The sequence below is a fragment of the Schistocerca americana genome, chromosome 4, assembly GCF_021461395.2.
Source record: "Schistocerca americana isolate TAMUIC-IGC-003095 chromosome 4, iqSchAmer2.1, whole genome shotgun sequence".
Lineage (NCBI taxonomy): Eukaryota > Metazoa > Arthropoda > Insecta > Orthoptera > Acrididae > Schistocerca > Schistocerca americana.
In genome coordinates, this window is record NC_060122.1 from 539979569 (window position 1) to 539999283 (window position 19715).

The following is a 19715-nucleotide window of genomic DNA, read 5'->3' on the forward strand; positions in this document are numbered from 1 at the left end:
TTCACACTGAGATGATCTGTCATTTTAGTCATCATCATTCAGACTTGTTTAAGAGCACTTGAACCTTCTATGCCACCTACCCACTGGATTGTAGGACTGTACGTTGTTGCCATTTGATAGCTCTAAATGCTCAGGATTACAACTAGTAATTAAATTCACTTAGTAAGAACATGTTACACAAATACTGGAACTTCTAAACATATCTTACTTTGCTAGTACACTGTTGTCAGACTTTTAAAGCTATATGTTGTATGGGAAGTTACTTCTCAATCCTACATAAAGTTCTCCCAGTTCAGAAGTGTGTATACAAAATTATTTTTGGTGTGGATTCTGAATACTATCTATAGCCCTGCAGGATATTTATTACGTAATGAAATTTGACAAATTATAACCTTTTTTCCAACTGACAGCTTGGTTTGAACAGATCAGCTCTAGATATAAGCTACAAAAGTACCTGAAAGTACTTTCCTTGGCTCACAAAGTTGTTCATCATACAAGAAAACGTATTTGTTGTGACTTATCAGCAACATAAAAAGTTTGTCCTTTACTAAAGTACAGCTACAAGAAGCCTGCTGAAAGATTCATTGATGGCTAATTACCTACTGCTGTATACCATTTTTAAACATATTTAGCACAGCAAGTAAATAACTGAAACCTCCTTTCGTCTGATGACGTTTGTTTACCGTACATTCAGAACTGCATTTAGTATTTCAGTCTACAGGGTGTGTGTGTCGTATGGGTCATCAGGGTCATTTTGGCTGGAGTTTCAGCAGATACTTGCAGTTTTGTTTTCGCAATGTGCCCAAACAAATACTGCTCATAAAGTCCTTTTTGTGACACCCGATGCCAGCAGAAACTGTTAGTTTGTTTCCCATTATGACCAAAATGATTTTTAAAGTGGAATTGTATGCGCCTATTGTATTGAGTGGTCCCAAATTAGTCTAGTGAAATATTAGTTTTATCAACCCATATTAATAGTGATAGAAAAATGTGGCAAATAACCAGTACTCTGGCAGCGACAGCACTGCCTGGCCCGTGCTGACTCGTGCTGTTGTGCAACAGCACTGCTCAGGAACTGCTGCTGAAGTACTTCAAGTTTCACTGTTCCTCTTAATACAGATTGATAAAACAAATATACCACTAAACTAATTTCAGGTCACTATATTGAATGGACACTTAAAATTCCACTTCAAAAATAATTTTGCTCATAACCTCAAACAAATTGACAGTTTCTGTTGGCACTGTGTGTCACATAAAAGATGTTAGGAGCAGTGTTTGAGCTGATTCCAGCTACACATTGCAAAAAAGATTGCAAGTATCTGCTGAAACACGAGTGAAAATGCTTTTGGTGATGTTTAGGACAGAGGACCCTTTTGTGTGTGTGCGCTGGCACGTCGATAGACACACAAACATACACACAAAATTCTGCTTTCGCAACCAACGGTTGCCTTGTCAGGAAAGAGGGAAGGAGAGGGAAAGACAAAAGGATTTGGGTTTTAAGGGAGAGGGTAAGGAGTCATTCCAATCCCGGGAGCGGAAAGACTTACCTTAGGGGGAAAAAGGACGGGTATACACTCGTGCGCGCGCACACACACACACACACACACACACACACACACACACACACACACACATCCATCCACACATATACAGACACAAGCAGACATATACAGAGGCAAAGAGTTTGGGCATTTGGTATTCTTACACCTTCCACAAGCATGACAACTTCCATACTAACAGTCTTTGTAATGAACAGTATATCTAGTCTAACCTGACTAAACCTAAATATGCATAGGTAGGCCATTTTGACAATTGACACACAATTTTACTCTCTTCATTTTGTATTACGATTGATAATCACTGTATTGATCCTTCCATAGCAAGTGGCTTTCCATTGTGCCAGTGGATAGTAGCCATGTGCAGTAATTCCATTGTGCCATTGCTTTTCTGAGATGAAGTGTGCTGCTTGAATTCCATATGTGGCTGCCAACACTGTTAAATCTCAAAACTTCAACAAAAACACGATTTATTGACATAGCGTGGGATTCAGTTTGCTACCAAAATGATCTTACTCAACATTTGTGCTCTCTTTTAAAACTGCTTTTAAATAAACTTTCCAAATTATAATAGAACGATGGGAACTCCAGGTTGGAATATCAACAATATATGGAAAATGATTCATTTGCTACTGACTGTGAACATGACACATTGAACAGCAGACAGGCACAATGAAAAAACTGACATTTAGCTTTCAGCCAAAGCCTGATTCAGAAAAGAAAACACTTGCACATTCATTCACACAAGCAAGCACACCTCATGTACATATGACTACCATCTCTGGCAGCTTGAACTGGAATACGACTGTCACATTGTATGAAAGGAGCAATCTGGAGTGGGCAGGTAAGATGGAGAGATAGCATGGTATGAAGTGTGGGAAAAGAAGAGCACTGTCTAGAGGAGGGTGCAGGGGCTAGATGGAGGCATGATAAGACTGCCAGTCACCACTTCACCTGGTCCTCCTCAACCCGGCATGCTACCTTCCTGGACCTCGACCTCCATCCACATTAAATCCACCAACCACCAACAGTGTCTGCATTTCAAAAATTACCATACCTTCAACACCCAAAAAAATCCCTCCCATACAGCCCAGTCACCCAAAGATGGTGTATCTGCAGTGATGGCAGTTCCATTGCTCAGTATTCTGGAGGTCTCACAAAGGCCTCCACAGACCGGCTCTGTCCCCCACACCTAGTCTGCAAACAGATTTTCTGTGTTATATGCACACACACCCGAAATCCTCCCAACACCCGGAAAATCAGCCAGTACCACCCCAGACTGTAACAGCTGCTGAACCACTTTCTTTGTCAGGGCTTTATCTCTGATTATCCCCTAATATGAGGAACACCCTATCCAAGATCCTTCCCACCCTTCATAAAGTGGTTTTCTGTCACCCATCCAACCTTCACAACATCCTAGTCCAAGTGCAATACTTGCCCAATCCTCCCACCTAGCATTTCCTGTGCAAAGTCTGTCACATGCTTATCATATCCCATCAGAGGCCGGGCCACCTGTGATTTATTTATTTATTTATTTCTTGTTCCGTAGATCCAGTTAGTGAGTCAATCACAAGGATATGGAACGTGTCAAACTGTACAGGTTTCAATTTAAACTTACAATAAATACAAGGGCAATTCAATGGCAAATTGTACATAGTTTAAGTAAGACATACTATAAATACAGTAACAGATACAATGTCAGCTAGATAACATAACTACCATTTGACAGAAAAAGGAGTTTCAAATAAAGGTTAAAGATAAGAGCACAAAGTTAAATCAAATATTAGGCCTACAAGAGTAAATACATGTACAGCCAATCTGTTGTTACAAAAAGTGCGCTAATGCACAAATGCACAATAAAATCAATTGAACTACTTCTAGACACAATAAGTTTAGTGATGGTATACATTTTCTTTCAGGTATTCATCCACAGTATAAGAAGATTTCTCTGTCAGGTAATCTTTGAGAACTTGTTTAAATTTTGGCAGTTCTGTATGAACACATTTGATATGTAGTGGTAGAGCATTGAACAGCTTAATGCTGGAGTAGTAAACTCCTTTTTGTACCAGAGTGAGACGTTTCATTTCTAAATGTAGATTGTTTTTGTTTCTGGTGTTATAACCATGGAATTTACTGTTGTCTTGGTAGATGGAATAATTTTTGCACACAAAGGTCAGCAAGGAAAAAATATACTGTGAGGCAGTTGTTAGGATACCTATCTTCCGAAACAAGTGCCTGCAAGAGTGTCTTTGATGGACCCCACACATTATTCTGATTGCTTTTTTTTGGATGGTGAAAACTTTTTTTGCAAGTGGTTCGTTCCCCCAGAATATGATAGCATATGACATCAATGAGTGGAAGTAGCCAAAGTAGGCAACCTTAGTATTGTCAACTTCAGCCACTGAAGAAACTACCCGTAATGCAAATGTTGCCGAGCTAAGTTTTTTACATAGATGAAGAATGTGAACTGACCAATTACATTTACTGTCTATGTAAGCACCCAGGAATTTTGTGTCTTCAACTTTCTGTATTGGTTGATCTCTACATTTTACGTTAATTTCATCGGAATTACTTTGTGATGTATGGAACCTCATATAATGAGTTTTATCTGCATTGAGCGAGAGACCATTTGAGGAGAACCAATTTAAGATGTCATTAAAAACAGTATTTGTAGTTTTTTCAAGATCATGATCAATCAAATCGTCAATTAGAATTGTGGTATCATCGGCAAACAGGGTAAATTTGCTGTTTGTCTCAGAACAAAGAGGAAGATCATTAATAAAGATGAGGAAAAGCAGTGGGCCCAAAACGGAGCCTTGAGGCACACCACACGTTATCGTGCCCCATTCAGACGAGGCAGGTTCTCCAGAAGAGCCATTTAGCATTACAGTCTGCTTCCGATCCTGTAGATATGATTGTAGCCACAAGCCAACAGTACCACCTAAACCATAGTATTCTGCCTTTTTCCAAAGAATTTGGTGGTTTACACAGTCAAAGGCTTTCGTAAGATCACAAAAAATACCCACTGGAGACATTTTTTTGTTAATGGCTTCCAAAACTTGGTTGCTGAAAGAGAATATTGCCTGTTCAGTACAAAGACCGGCACGAAACCCAAACTGATTTTTGCTTAAGATACTGTGGAAGTTGAGATGGTCTACAATCCTCCTGTGCATGAGCTTTTCTAGAATTTTCGAGAAGGTAGTTAATAGGGATAATGGGCGATAGTTTGTAACAATGCTTTTATCACCTTTTTTAAAGAGAGGAATCACTACAGCCAACTTTAGTCTGTCAGGGACAATCCCATCTTGTAGGGATGCATTGTATATGTTGCATAAGACGGGACTAACAAATTTATAACAGTGTTTCAGTATTTTACTGGAAATATTGTCCACACCAGCAGAATTTTTATTTTTTAATGATCTAATTACTCTTATGACTTCGCTTACAGTAACTGGAGGTAAGGATAACTGTGGGATTCTGTTGCTAATAGCTTTCTGTAGGAGGGACAATGATTCGTCCATAGAACCATTATAGCCTGTCTTCTCTGCTGCTCTCAAAAAGTGGTTATTAAATATTTCTGCAACCAGCTCAGGTTTCTTTATGATACTGTCCCCTGTATTAATCTCTACCTGAGACATGTTCCCTGTTGTCCTGCCAGTTTCCCTCTTTATTACATTCCATATAGTTTTAATTTTATTTTCTGAGCTTTCAATTTCTGATTTTATGCACATACTTTTAGATTTATTTATAACCTTCTTGAGAATGCTACAGTAAAGTTTGTAGTGTTGTCGTTTCTTTGGATCATTACAAGTCCTGAGAGAACTGTATAACATCCTCTTTGTTCTACAAGATGTTATTATCCCTGTAGTGATCCAAGACTTCTTGGCATTGCCTATATGACTATTTCTAACTACTTTTTTGGGAAAGATGGACTCAAATACAGACATGAATTCAATTTAAAATGAATTGTACTTTTTGTTTACATCTGTTTCCCTATTAACTCGGCTCCAGTCTATCTCTTTTAGGCTATCATTGAATTTTTTAAGGCCCTGTTCATTTATTATCCTAAATGATTTCCAAGAATGCTCGGAACTGTTGCACACACTGATGTAATTGAGCCTAAGCAATTGACCACCATGATCAGAAAGGCCAAGGATTGGATGTACAGTGATCTCATTGCATTTAGACTTATCTATAAATATATTATCTATCAGACTTTTACTGTTAACAGTAATCCTAGTTGGGAAATCTACTATTGCCATCAGATTATAAGACTCCATTAAATGTACTAAATCAGCTTTACTATTGCTCTCATTTAGGAAATCAACATTAAAGTCGCCAGTAATTATCAAGTTCTTGGACTTTGAGTACAGTATGGATAATAAAGAATCTAAGTGCTTAAGAAATACATTCAAATTCCCTGAGGGAGATCTATACAGTGCTAACACTACAGCCGTGAAGTCATTTACAGTAATCTCAACACCACATACTTCAATTTGTTGCTCTATACAATGGCTCTTTAAATCTAATGCATTGTAAGATATGTTGTTTTTTACATAAATTACCACTCCACCTTTTTCCATGATGGTTCTAGAGTAATGCGTTGCCTGACAGTAACCACTTAGCTGTAACCTTTCAATATCCTTCACATGATGTTCACTAAAACATAATACATCAGTGTCTTTTATTCCTTGTGGTTCCTCTAACAGAACAGTAATGTCATTTACTTTATTACCAAGTCCTCCCACATTTTGGTGAAAAATCGTCATTTCTTTGGAATTGGAGACAGATCTAAACTTTTGCCTAAAAAATTATCGGTAGCTTCAGACAGTATGTTCATTACTAACAATTTCCTGAAACATTTGAGTTTGAAACCGAGTCTGACTTGATGATTGGAGCCATTCAAGTGCGATTGGTTCCAACTTTGGGGTACATTTGTGGCCTTCTTCCAATATTTTTGTTTTTAAGAGGGTACCTAATGCTTTTTTTCCTGATCTGTTCAGGTGCATACCGTGTCTTGTAAATAATTCTCGTCCAAAACTGCTTACATCTACAACACAAGTATTTTTAAAATGCTTACACAACTTTGCTAACTTAGAGTTCGTTTGTGAGATAGCCTCATTTACACAGGACTGTGGAATTAAGTCATGTCTCTTTGGAATGTTCACAACAAATACCTTTGACTGATGAAGTGCCGATATTTTCTTCCTGAGCGACTGTATGGCATCATTCCCTTCGTTGCAGGCAACGTTGTTTGAGCCACCTATTAAGATCACACACTCGTTTTTTACTTTTTCAGGATCACACCCCGCTACAACTTCTTGAAGTTTAGCACCTGGCTTCACAATTCCACAAACATCGGCAGCATTAAAACTGCTTTTCACTATATCAGCCATGCCTCTACCATGACTATCAGCGAAAATGTGAAAACGATTTGTCGATGTTTCACTCACAGCAGACTGGATCACACCACTGCCACTTTCATTGCTGTTAACTGAACGTTGTGGCTTTGGAAGATCAAACCTAACCTTTTTCCGATAGTTTATCGGCACACTCTTCTTACGATTGTTTCTGTGAGACTATTACTAGAACAAAGTACATCAAAATTGTTTACATTCTCGAACCTCGAAACATTTGCTGTACACGAATTTTTAGTGCCGATTGTTTGACGCTTGTTGTGTACTACCTTCCATTCTGATGATTTATCAGCGTCATTTTGCACCAATGTAGCCATGTTCTCGCGAAAGTTTTTGTCCTTCTGTCTGTCTTGAAGCAATGGATCCATGTTTCGCTTCGACATCAGTTCCATATTTTCGGACTTCAGGCTGTCGATTTCTATTTTTAGGCTGCTGATTACACATTGTAAACTAGCAATACGCTCATTATACTTTAATAATTCACTTTTGCAACTTACACACGAATTTTTAACGGCTTCACTGTAACTTATTTTTGGAGTAAAATCGCGGATATCTACACACGCCGCCATCTAGAACCAAAAAATGAATGCAGCCATGTCATAAACTAGCTCTGCTGCAATCATTGCACAGCTTTTTATATCGGTATGACAACCAACCAGCTGTCAACCAGGATGAACAGCCACTGCCAAATGCGCTGAGAGCAATGGAGACTACCCTGTGGCACAACATGCAGCTGAACATAACATGTTTGGTTTCAATGGCAGCCTCACAACTCAGGCCATTTGGATCCTTCCCTCCAACACCAGGTTTTCTGAGCTATGCATATGAAGTTTATCTTTACAACCCATTCCCCGCTCCGAAAATTATCCTGGCCTCAACCTACAGTAACCTATTGTCCCCACATCCTCAACCCAACAGTTTCTGCCCCTTCTGTCCTATCGCCTCCTTCCTACTCGTGTCTCTTCACTCTCATTATGTACTGCCCTCTGCCAACACAACTGCCTGATTTCCCCTTCTCTGTTCCTCAACTTTTCTGATTTACCCCCCACCAGCCCACCCATGCAACCACACACACACACACACACACACACACACACACACACACACACACACCTCCCTGCTGACAGCCTCCTGATACTGTGCCTGGCAGTCTTGTCTGGCCTCCACCAAGTCCTTGCACATTCCTCTGGACAGTACACTGCTCTACTCTTCCCCACCCCCTTCCCTTCCCACCCGTACCTTTCTATCTCTCTCCCTTCCTTGCCCCCTTCAGATTGCTGATTTCATTCAGGGTGAAAGCTACATTCCAGTCCAATCCACCAGAGATGTCAGCCATATGTGTGTGAGGTGTGCTTACTTGTGTGAATGAATGTGTGTGTATTTTCATTTCTAATGAATGCTGTGGCCAAAACCAAAATACACAAGTCTTTATGTAGTGCCTGTCTGTGGGTCAGCATGTTATCTTTACAGCAAGTAGCAATCTATCATTTTCCTTATATTGCAAGTTAAAATTGTGTGCTCACTGAAAAGTGTCTTTTGCATTTGAGGGATTATATCTTTATGATATCCTGATCTGCAGATGGAGAGATCATGAACCCCTTGTTCACATCAACTTGCAGGGATTCCATCATTAAGGAAGCAGTTGAAATACATAGAAGTTAATGAATCGATTGACAGACACACAGGATTTCAGCTCAGAAAAGTATAGTAGGCAGCATTAGTGACTGTAAGACATTGTTGATCACAGACAAACAAATTCAGCACCACAGTGATGGGTAGTCAAAGCAGAACAGTTGAGTCAGGCACCAACACTTACGCTGCTTGCATACGGAGGGAGTCCATGGTTTATGGCTGCACTTTCCTGTAATGTGCATACAAAGCCTGCAACTCATTTCTTCAGCAGTTAGCTTTGGATTTTGATGTTGCTGCCTCCTGTCACCTGCACTTTCTAGTGAACCATCATATAAATTGATGAGCCACAACAGCTAACCAAAGTTGCACCTAAAAAAAATAGCGAGCTGCTGCATCATAAAAATATTGTGCAGTTCCCACAAACCAACTAGCATAATGTCTTAGAACCTATCAACTGGATTTTATCTTCCGTGAGTATAATGAAGTTCCCACCTGAGGATTTCCTCCCACTTCAATTGGTCTGTAGTGATACTAATGTTTTCATTTTATTTCTGTGTGTTCTTTGCCTCTCACAGCATCGATGTTAACTCTGCTATGTCCAGAGAATTGGCCGAATAAATACTTACACAGCTACTGTTAGCAGTTTGTTACTTATTTATTCGTTTAACTGGCTAAAAGATAATAAGTCTTGTTATCAAATGTTACCTGGGTTATTATGTCACATAGCAAAAACTACACACAGTGCAGTTAAACGTTATTTGTGTATTTGTACCATCAACAAAATAGTTTGGATGTTTCACATGCATACCTTAAGGATGGATACAGTTCACTTTTAAATATGTTATATTTTGTATCTAGAATTCCTTGTTGCTGATAGAGGTTAAGTCTAATGAGTTCTTGTGCTAGCAGCCTCTACCAAGGGTCGTTTTCAGTCAGTTGATTAACTGTTAGTTCTGTGAAAGTGTGAAGTCAGACCTATCACAAACACTGCCTTATATTAGTGCTGGTTAACTAGGAGCATTGCTTCAGGGACACAATCATTTGATTACCACAATGCTGGTTGCGCGTTCTTAGTACTCCTTGTAGTTAATTTAGTACTTGAGAACAGTAATACTGGCTAACTGTAATACCACAGACAACAAATTCAGTGTGGACTATCCACTTCATTTCTTAATACCCTGCACTATGTTCATATCTGTTCTCATCTTTTCCATTACACTTAAGCTTGGTGATGAGCCAGTATCATACTGGCTCAGTTGTTGCTCGGTTTGTGGCTTGTATGATCTATAGCTCTATCTAATTGCTTGTAATAATTTTGACAAAGATGTTACCATATTATCTTGTCATGCATATAACTGCAGAATGTGAGGATAACAAAATGAGCGAATGTCATAAAGTTTTGCCCAGTAATATGGGAGCAGAACTTTTGGTACTTTATGTGCTATGAGCCAAATTGTACAAGCTGTCTAAAAGTGCTAGACTTAGTACACAGAACAAGGACAATGCTAATATGTTACATTGTAGTACGTCTGTTCTCTGCATATGTGTTGAGGTTGGGAGAGCAACAACATGCCGTCAAATGACAGTTCACCTGTTATCTCATTCACATAGTCCACTGTGCAGTACAGTCTCATTCAGTAATTTTTTCACGTTGATGACAACGTCAAATTGGCAAAATTATTCTTACATTATGCAAATCATATTTTTTAAGGTTTAAATGGTGTAATGGTGAGATTTTTGAGCCATTGTTATGGAATGATTCATCTTTCCTTGTGGAATGTTCAGTTCGTGCTACAAGGAGAACAGCACAAAGACTGGCCACCACATTCTTTTAGGTTGCAGTTCCCAGTATTGACATTAGAAAAATTACAATCAAACACAGCACTTCTAGCTTTTGTAGCACTTCATTCTTTCTCTGAGGAGGAAAGATTAAGTGGTTGAGGGGAGGGTGGCTACTAGTGGCCACATGTTATGATAAGGGAGGTGGGGGGGGGGGGGGGGGGCAGGGGGTGGCGGCAGGATGATGAGTTGGCAAAGATGAAGGAAAATGTGTTAGAGTAGCCCTACTTTTATGATCAATGTCTTTGAAAGGTGAAATTTATATCCTCCAATTTATTACACATAAGTTTACTTTTTGAGAGAGAGCTGCCATTGCTGGAAGCACTCATTTATATTGGCATATATTCTTATCAATAAGAAACAATGGCAGATACAATATAACTTATTCTGTCTTCTCTCACATAGGACTTCTTATACCATTGTGTTTTTGATGCTGGTTATTGTGTGTGTGATATTATGGACAAGCATTTCATTGAATCTGCAAATGAATGAGGAATTACTTCTTTTTTTAAATCTAACTTTGTTTTTGAATTAGAACTACATTGAAACACCCTAGCAGCTTGAAACAGTGCACTGGATTGGGACTAGTACTTTTGCTTTTTGTGGGCAAGTGCTCTACCATGTGAGCTATTCAAGTATGACTTATAGGCCACCCTCACAGCTCTAATTCAGCCGGTACATCTGTTCTACCTTCCAAAATTTACAGTTCTCCTGCTACATATCTTCTGGTACTAGCACCCCATTCCTCATTGAATTAACATGTACTTTTGAAAATTAGGATTGACAGTTTCTACTTTAAGTGTTTCTGTTGGCAATAGTGGGTAAGTATTGTCCAGTCTTGCCAAGTCTTTGTGATTTTAATAATTTTTTTATTTAAAATTTTCTTTATATACTATAAGGATAGAGGTGCTGAGGTAGACTGTAATAATTATTTTAGTCTGTGAATGCAATAATGTAATTGTACTGAATTCATGAGGTGTCACAGGGAATGAAAGCTTATCCCCTGAGAACACCACAGGTTCATTTAAGACGATTTTACCTACCTTCAGGTTCCTCCGATAAGAGGAGAAGATGTGAAATGTGAACTTATCATATAATAAATGTTGATAGAGCTCCCAAAAATGCAGCTTCATGTTTTCAATGTACAAACATGACTACCTAGCTGCATACATTCTCATTAGGAAAACTGATATCATGTAGATTTGTTGATGATATGGAAAAATGAATTAACTGTAATAGTTATTATTGTTACTACTGTGATCCAACGCTAAATTGAAATTCCTAGCTCTTCAATAGCGCTCGATACAGTAGTCTTGTAGTAGACACTTTAAGTAATGGTGTTTGGAATGTGGCATCCAATCCACAATCAATACTTTCCAGTCTAGCTTATTTCTGGAGGATAACTGCTGTAGTTATTCATGCCAGTATTTTTTTGTTTGTTTCATTAGGTGAATGGTTCATTTCAAGGTATCAAACCCATTTGTCGTTGACTATGATTCATTTTTATCAGAAAGTCAGTCTTATGGATTTAATGACTGTTGCCAAGGAAGGTGGTGCAGTGATAAGCCACTGGACTCATATTCAGGACGACTGTGTTTCAGATCCCTCCTCTTGCAATTCAGATTTAAGTTTTCTGTAATTTTCTTGAATTTTTGTATGTGGCTGCCAAAAGAGCAAATCTAATTTCTTTCCTGAGCTTGCACTCTTTTGTTAATTACATTGTCATTGTCAGTGGGACATTAAATGCCAATCTTACTTTTTTGTAATCACTCTTCTCTGAGAAGAATTTATGAGCCACAAACACAAAAAGTGGAAACACTTTCATCTGACAACAGTTAGGCAATAAGCTGCAGCGTAGTTACTGCTGTTTTGAGAACCTGATGTGAAGGGTGCTCCTAGAGTTTTGTTTCTCATTTGATGTTTTTCCCATTATTTAATATTGTCTTTTCTTGTTTGTTCTGCAGGCCAACCCAGCTATGAAGTCAGCAGTGAAGACTGTAAGTACAGATCACTACCTCATGACGTACAGAAATTTTAGTTAAATACTTGACTATATTTTGCTGCATCATAGTAGTATGGAATCAGTTTATTTTTTGAGAGAGGAAGGAGAGAAGAGAGTTGGAGGAAACAGTGCTCTCTATGTGATTTAGTAAAAAAATTCACCTTATACTTAACATGGATATTCATCTCGTTTTCATGGTGCAGTGATTGCTCCATTAAATTTCGGGTGTGCAGTCGCATAAATTCAGCTTCTTGTAATACAAAGAGTACTATGAAAGTCTTGCAGTACTGCTCTATTTATTTAATTTTTTGAAGTAATTTCTGCCAAATTGAATACACCTCTCCATCCTCCGAAACCAATCCCTAAACCAGGTCTCCCAAATTTCTGTAGAGAGTCAGGCACATATGTTGCCCCCAAGCCCTTGTGAGGTCCTCGTCACTTGAAAACTGCACTCCTCTCAGCTTCATTTTCACTTGGAGAACAGTGCAAAGTCACAAGGAGCAAGGTCTGTGCTGTAAGGAGGGTGCTCGAGAAGTTTCAGTCCTGTACGCCGCAAATATTCGGTGCATACTTTGGCAAAGTTAGCTTGAGCATTGTCGTGATGGAGGAACTAAGTGTCCATTCTCGACTTCAGTCACAGGTTCCTCAAATGCTGGATGACTTTAGGCAGGCACTGCTCAGTGTAACACTTAGCTGTGACTGTCTTCTACATGTTCAAACCAACAAGTTCTACAATTCCACTCGATTTGAAGAAAACAACTATCATGTTCTTCTTTACAGCTGCTTTTGTGACAGCTGTAGGTGTATTGCCATCTTCAAAGACACAAAGTTTGTTTTGAGTCTCAGTCAGCACATCGTAATAGTACAGCCAAGTCCATCACCTGACATGATGTTCATATTCTGACATTGTCCCTTAGAAAATTTCTTTAACATGTCATGTCATCTGCTCTTCTGTCAGTCTATGCAGCACCCAAAGACAACAAAGTTTCTTTACTTGCAAATGATCATGCAGAATCCAAGGAATTGCTGTTGCATTTAGCATTAAGGTATCCTCTCTCCCCTTCGGATCTCTCACCTGTCTTTGTCCAGCATTTTCCTCACAGCATCGATGTTTTCCTCCATAACTGATGATGATGGCCTTCCTGTACGTTGTGCCCTAAAGAGTGAACTTTTTTCTTTGAAATTCTCTGTACCACTTGAATGTAGTTTTACGGCATGGACACACATCACCGAGTGCAAGAGTCATTTCTTCAAAGCACTAGTCTGTGCCACAGCAAACACTTCGAACTAACTCTGCTAGTGAATGATTGTGCCCACAGACTTGGCATAGCAGTTACAATGCAAGTATGAAGTATTCTCAGAACATAGCAACAATCAGCCTCCTGCGACTTAATGGTGCATCATATTGCAACACTTTGCTAGTACCATTTGTATTTCGGCTGTATATTGTTCACCTGTCTTGAGAGTGATCCACAAGACGGACACTCCAGCACTCCCTCCACCCTTTTAAACTCGTGGCTCACACTACTGAATATGCAGCCACAGATACACAGGCACTAAAGACTTTGATTGGCAGCAAAGAAGTACAGTGTGTGTGAATTATACCTGCGGGTGCACAGTCAATCCATACTGGGATTTTGATGTATTGTTCCGAACTTCACTGTCGTGGCATCTTTGTAATTTTATTACAGAAAGGGCTAGAGTCCATGACTTATCCAAGCTGAAGCTGCTATCTCTGTTAATTAAATTCATTGCCAAGCGAATTTCAGTTGCTTCTTTCACCACCAAGTCCCAAAAAGATTAAGTAGATACCAAAATTTCAGCATTTTTATACAGTATAGAGTGACCAATATTAATACAGTGTTCTGCCACAGCCGATTTATTTGGCTGTAAGGTGAGATGATGGCACCTTGGGTCATACAGTATATTTGAAAATGATGCATAGAGATTTATATTTATGTGCAAATAGCTGCCACCTTCCTTCACAGGTGATGAGTGCTCTCAGAACTTTAGTTCTCAGAGAGCTCCTACAGCAAAAAGAGCTTTTGAAACCAATGGGTATACACCACAGCAAATATTTAAGGTGTTACAAGTGAAACCAAAGGTGGCCATAAGCAGTGCAGACAGACAGATTTAAATCCATGATTTTCCTGCCATATGTGGGAAGCTTATCACTAAAAGTAAGACATATCCTGAGCAAGCACAGAGTAAAAGTAATTTTCTTCCCCCACTGAAGACAGGAGCACACTTGGGTTCTGTTAAAGATGATTTGATGCCATGGAAGGCTGGGGTTTACATGATCCCCTATGAATGTGGTCTTTCATACATGAGACAGACAATTTGTACAGTTCATGAAAGATATGCAGAACACTGCAGGTACACCCAAATAAATTGACTTTGTCAGAATACTGTATTGATACTGATTCCTCTATGTTGTACGAAAATGTGGTCGCTCTATATTGTATATGTCGAAATTTTAGCATCTACTTCATCTTTCTAGGACATAGTAGTGAAAGAAGCAATCAAAATGCAGTTTCCAGTGGATTTAATTAGTATAGATAGTGACTTCGAGCTTGAATAAGTCACTGAACGTGACACTTTTCGTAATAAACTCACAAAACTGTCGTGACAGTGTCGAGTGATACATAGACGTCCTAGCATATACTGAATGCACAGCCACAGATATAATTCATGCACAAAAAATTGTACATCTCCTGAGTGAGCAATTCGAAAAGTAAGTGAATGAGTTTTGAGGCCAAGGCAAAGAACAACTACAGGTCAATGCAGTCTCTGAAACACCTACTGTATTGTAGTTGCATTATATATAGTGGATGTAGGTAGAGATGTAAATCAGCAGAACTATTTTAGTTAGCCCAAAGCTGACCACTGAAATTAAAAAAAGAATTTAAAAAAAAATTTTAAAAAGTCTCCAATAGCAGAAGAGGACTCTGAAATTAAAGTGTCTTAAAGAACAACTTGTCTGATCGAGACCAGGGCTAAGAACAAAACAGTGCAAGTACATAACCATTGTCAATGTGATAAACCAAGGTTTTACCCCTCTTGAAGATTGAAAAGTGCATAGACTAACTTCATAGTCCTTGTAAGTCATTGAATACACCAATTGGATTACCTTGAATTAATACAGCTGACATGGAGTTTTGGGGGCCTTTGTAACTACAATGTCATCAATTTTACCTGTCAGTCAGTACAGACATGTTCAAATTATTAGACTAAAGACATTTTTTCCAAAACTTTACATGTATTACATATTTACATCCACATACTGATTATATTTTTACATTCAATACTTTGTATACATGCCTTCATTCTTAATCAACGTTTTTATCCTGTTCGGCATAGTTTTCCTTAACTTTTCACTTGACATTTTAATATCATTGTCATGGTACCAGTTTTCTCTAGTTTCTCCATGAGATCTTGTTTGATGATTATTGTAATTTTCCTTATCCTCTGTTTCACAATACCCTATACATTTTCAATTGGGTTCATATCAGGGCTATTCCCTGACCAGGGCAACACTTTCAGTTGCTTTTTTTCCAAGTACTTGGAAACACTTTTGGCTTTGTGGCATGGTGCCCCATCATGCATAAAAATGGCATCTTTATTAGGAAACCACTCATTTATGTGGTGGGAAAGTTCCTTTTCAAGGATTTCTTTATATTGTTCTTGCCTCGTTGTCCCATCATCAGTGTGTAATCTGCCAGGACCTTTCACGGACATCACACTCCAGACCGTAACTTCACACACTGTTGCACACACTCAACTTTGAACTGTTCTCCAGGTCTGCGATGAACATACTGGCTGATTTCTTCCATCATAATGAATACAGGTTCATCACTGAAGCATACCTGAATTTCGAGTTAGAAAAATTGGGAAGAGTAGCATAGAAGACAGTCCCAAAATTCAAATGTGCATTTCTTCAGTATCAGTAAAACATCACAATTTCAAGCCACAACTCCTAACTTCAGAGATCAGACCCACTTAATTTACCATATCATTGCCCAGCCCTCACTTTTCCACTCCTGAGGTTGTTTAGCCCACTGCAACCTTTGGTTTTTATGGCAGTTGTGATTTTCTGTTTTTTCCTTGGTTGACATGCCTTTAAACCACATTCAAACATCCTCCTCCTCACTGTCACAGATGAAGCTTCAACACCCAAACCTTTCAGCTGGTGGCCCAAGGCTGTAAAAGTAAGTTTACAGTTCTTTGTTGCTATGTTTGTAAGTCTTCTCATTGTTCTAGGACTGATTTTTCTTTTACATCCACATTTTCCTTTCCTGTTTGGCTTGTATTCACCACCTTTCTGCACTGAAAGTTTGATTCTTCTGACAGTTTTCTGTGATATTCTCATTCTGTCAGCAATTTCTTGCTGTATATAACAGTTTTCAGCAAGAAGTGCTATCACAGCTGTAACTTTCTGAGGTAAAACATCTTTTGTTTTCCCCATAACCCCACTTTCTTTGGAAATGCCACGATTTATTCCTATAGCTAAAAACATGCAAGTTCACAAGCTATATAATGTCTTGTTAATGTAGCAAGAAGTTGATAGAATAAATAACAAGCTGAAGTATACCACAGAAATATAAAACGTTACTGTAAACACCATTTCAAAGCATGTACACAGACCACTAATACCAACATGATTTGGAGGGAAAATGACAAATGTTACCAACTGTGAAAAATTCAGTGATCTGTGAGTTGCTTGGAAGGGAAATTTCGTGGCATCAATCAGACCATTAAAACAAATCAATTACTACACTTCCTTACTATTTTTACACCAGAAAACTTAAGAGTATCAAAAATAATCCTTTAGTCAAATAACTTTAACAAATTCGTATAGCGGCTTGGAAGTACAGTGGTCACTCTCCGCCTAAGATTCAAGATATATAAAGAAAGCAGATTTTTTTTGAGAGAGATTAGAATTACTTATCTCTGAACATTGTTTGACTAATGAAAGTTTTTTTATTCTTGGAATTATTCCACATCAGAATATTTTTCACAGTTCACTTAAGATTGTTTAAATTGAGAATGTTTTTCTTCACTATATACACTATGTGATCAAAATTATCCAGACACCCCCATAAGCATACTTTTTTTATATATTAGATGCATTGTGCTGCCATCTACCGCCAGGTACTCCATATCAGCAACCTCAGTAGTCATTTGACAGTGTGTGAGAGCAGAATGAGGCACTCTGCAGAACTCACAGACTTCGAACATGGTCAGGTGAATGGGTGTCACTTGTATCGTATGTCTGTACACAAGATTTTCACACTCCTAAACATCCCTATGTCCACTGTTTCCGATGTGATAGTGAAGTGGAAATGTGAAAGGACACGTACAGCACAGAAGCGTACAGGCCGACCTCGTCTGTTGACTGATAGGGACTGCCGACATTCGAAGAGGGTTGTAATGTGTAATAGGCAGACATCTATCCAGACCATCACACAGGAATTCCAAACTGCATCAGGATCCACTGCAAGTACTATAGTGATGAGAAAACTTGGATTTCATGATCGGGTGGCTGCTCATAAGCACACATCATGCCAGTAAATGCCAAACGACACCTCACTTGGTGTAAGGAGCATAAACATTGGACAATTGAACAGTGGGAAAATGTTGTGTGGAGTGACGAACCACAGTACACAATGTAGAGATCTGATGGCAGGGTGTGGGTATGGCAAACGCCCGGTGAACGTCATCTGCCAGCGTGTGTAGTGCAAACAGTAAAATTTGGAAGCAGTGGTGTTATGGTGTGGTCGTGTTTTTTTATGGAGGGTGCTTGCACCACTTGTTGTTTTGTGTGTCACTATCACAGCATAAGCCTACGTTGATGTTTTAAGCACCTTCTTGCTTCCGATTGTTGAAGAGGAATTCGAGGATGGCGATTGCATCAAACAACACCTGTTCATAAACTTTTGTGGAACACCTTTGGGATGTTTTGGAACGGTAACTTCGTGCCAGGCCTCACTGACCGGCATCAATACCTCTCCTCAGTGCAGCACTCCATGAAGAGTGGGCTGCCATTCCCCAAGATACCTTCCAGCACTTGCTTGAACATATGCCTGCGAGAGTGGAAGCTGTCATCAAGGCTAAGGGTGGGCCAACATCATATTGAATTCCACCATTACCGGTGGAGGGGGCCACGAACTTGTAAGTCATTTTCAGACAGGTGTCTGGATACTTTCGATCACTTAGTGTATGTTATTTGAGGGTGAGGTGAAAAGTTCTTGACTTAACAGTACCAAAATAAAAATAAAAAACACTTATTTTTCATGCAGTCTTTTGTAAGTTGAGGGACTTCATTCAGCAATTTTGCAGTGATGTACTCTGTGCCTGAAGTGCAGTTCCAGAGGGGTTTACAAAATGCCCAACCATAGCCACCATAACATTTTCATTCAACTATACATCATTTTCCATTTACCAATTTCTTTAGAAATCAGTGTGTGTCCGATATGAATAGTATGAATGTGCCAGCCATTCATACACAAAATCCCTCAGTTTCCCAAAACTGGAGCATCTTTATTGACAGGCAGTTGTCCTAAAGAAAAATTATCATCATCATTAGTTTGCAGTTCAGATTGTTTTGTGTGTGTTTCTTTTTCATCCAGTTTGTCTAGATGGTGTATGTAGTATTTCAAGGTATTCATATATACACATCAAAAAATGTTTTGCATCACCTCAGTTCCAAGAGTTCCAGAACCGGTACAGGAACTTGGAATAGAGGTCAACACAATCATAATTTCTGCCCTTTTTATTGCTCATGAAAACCACACATTGCATGTTATTCCACCACACAACGAGACTTTCAGAGGTGGTGGTCCAGTTGCTGCGCACACCAGTACCTCTGATACCCAGTAGCATGTCCTCGTGCATTGATGCATGCCTGTATTTGTTGTGGCATACTATCCACAAGTTTATCAAGGCACTGTTGGTCCAGATTGTACCACTCCTCAATGGCGATACAACGTAGATCCGTCAGAGTGGTTGGTGGGTCACATCATCCATAAACAGCCCTTTTCAGTCTGTCCCGGGCAAGCGCGATAAGGTTCATGTCTGGAGAACGTGTTGGCCATTCTAGTCGAGCGATGTTGTTCTCCTGAATGAAGTCATTCACAAGATCTGCACAATGAGGGTGCGAATTGTCATCCTTGAAGACAAATGCTTCGCCAGTGTGCTGCTGATATGATTGCACTATCAGTCGGAGGATGGCATTCACGTATCGTACAGCCGTTACAGCACCTTCGATGA

General features: G+C 39.1%; 1 protein-coding gene across 2 annotated transcripts in view; it reads left to right on the forward strand.

Annotated features, from left to right (window-relative positions):
- The window catches only part of LOC124612451 (DENN domain-containing protein 1A-like), a 292617-nt gene that overhangs the window by 198165 nt on the left and 74737 nt on the right, over positions 1-19715 (forward strand). For both annotated transcript variants that reach the window (XM_047140674.1, XM_047140675.1), the window contains exon 10: positions 12409-12441. In XM_047140674.1, coding sequence (XP_046996630.1) covers positions 12409-12441 — 33 coding nt within the window. The remainder of the gene's footprint in view (positions 1-12408; positions 12442-19715) is intronic.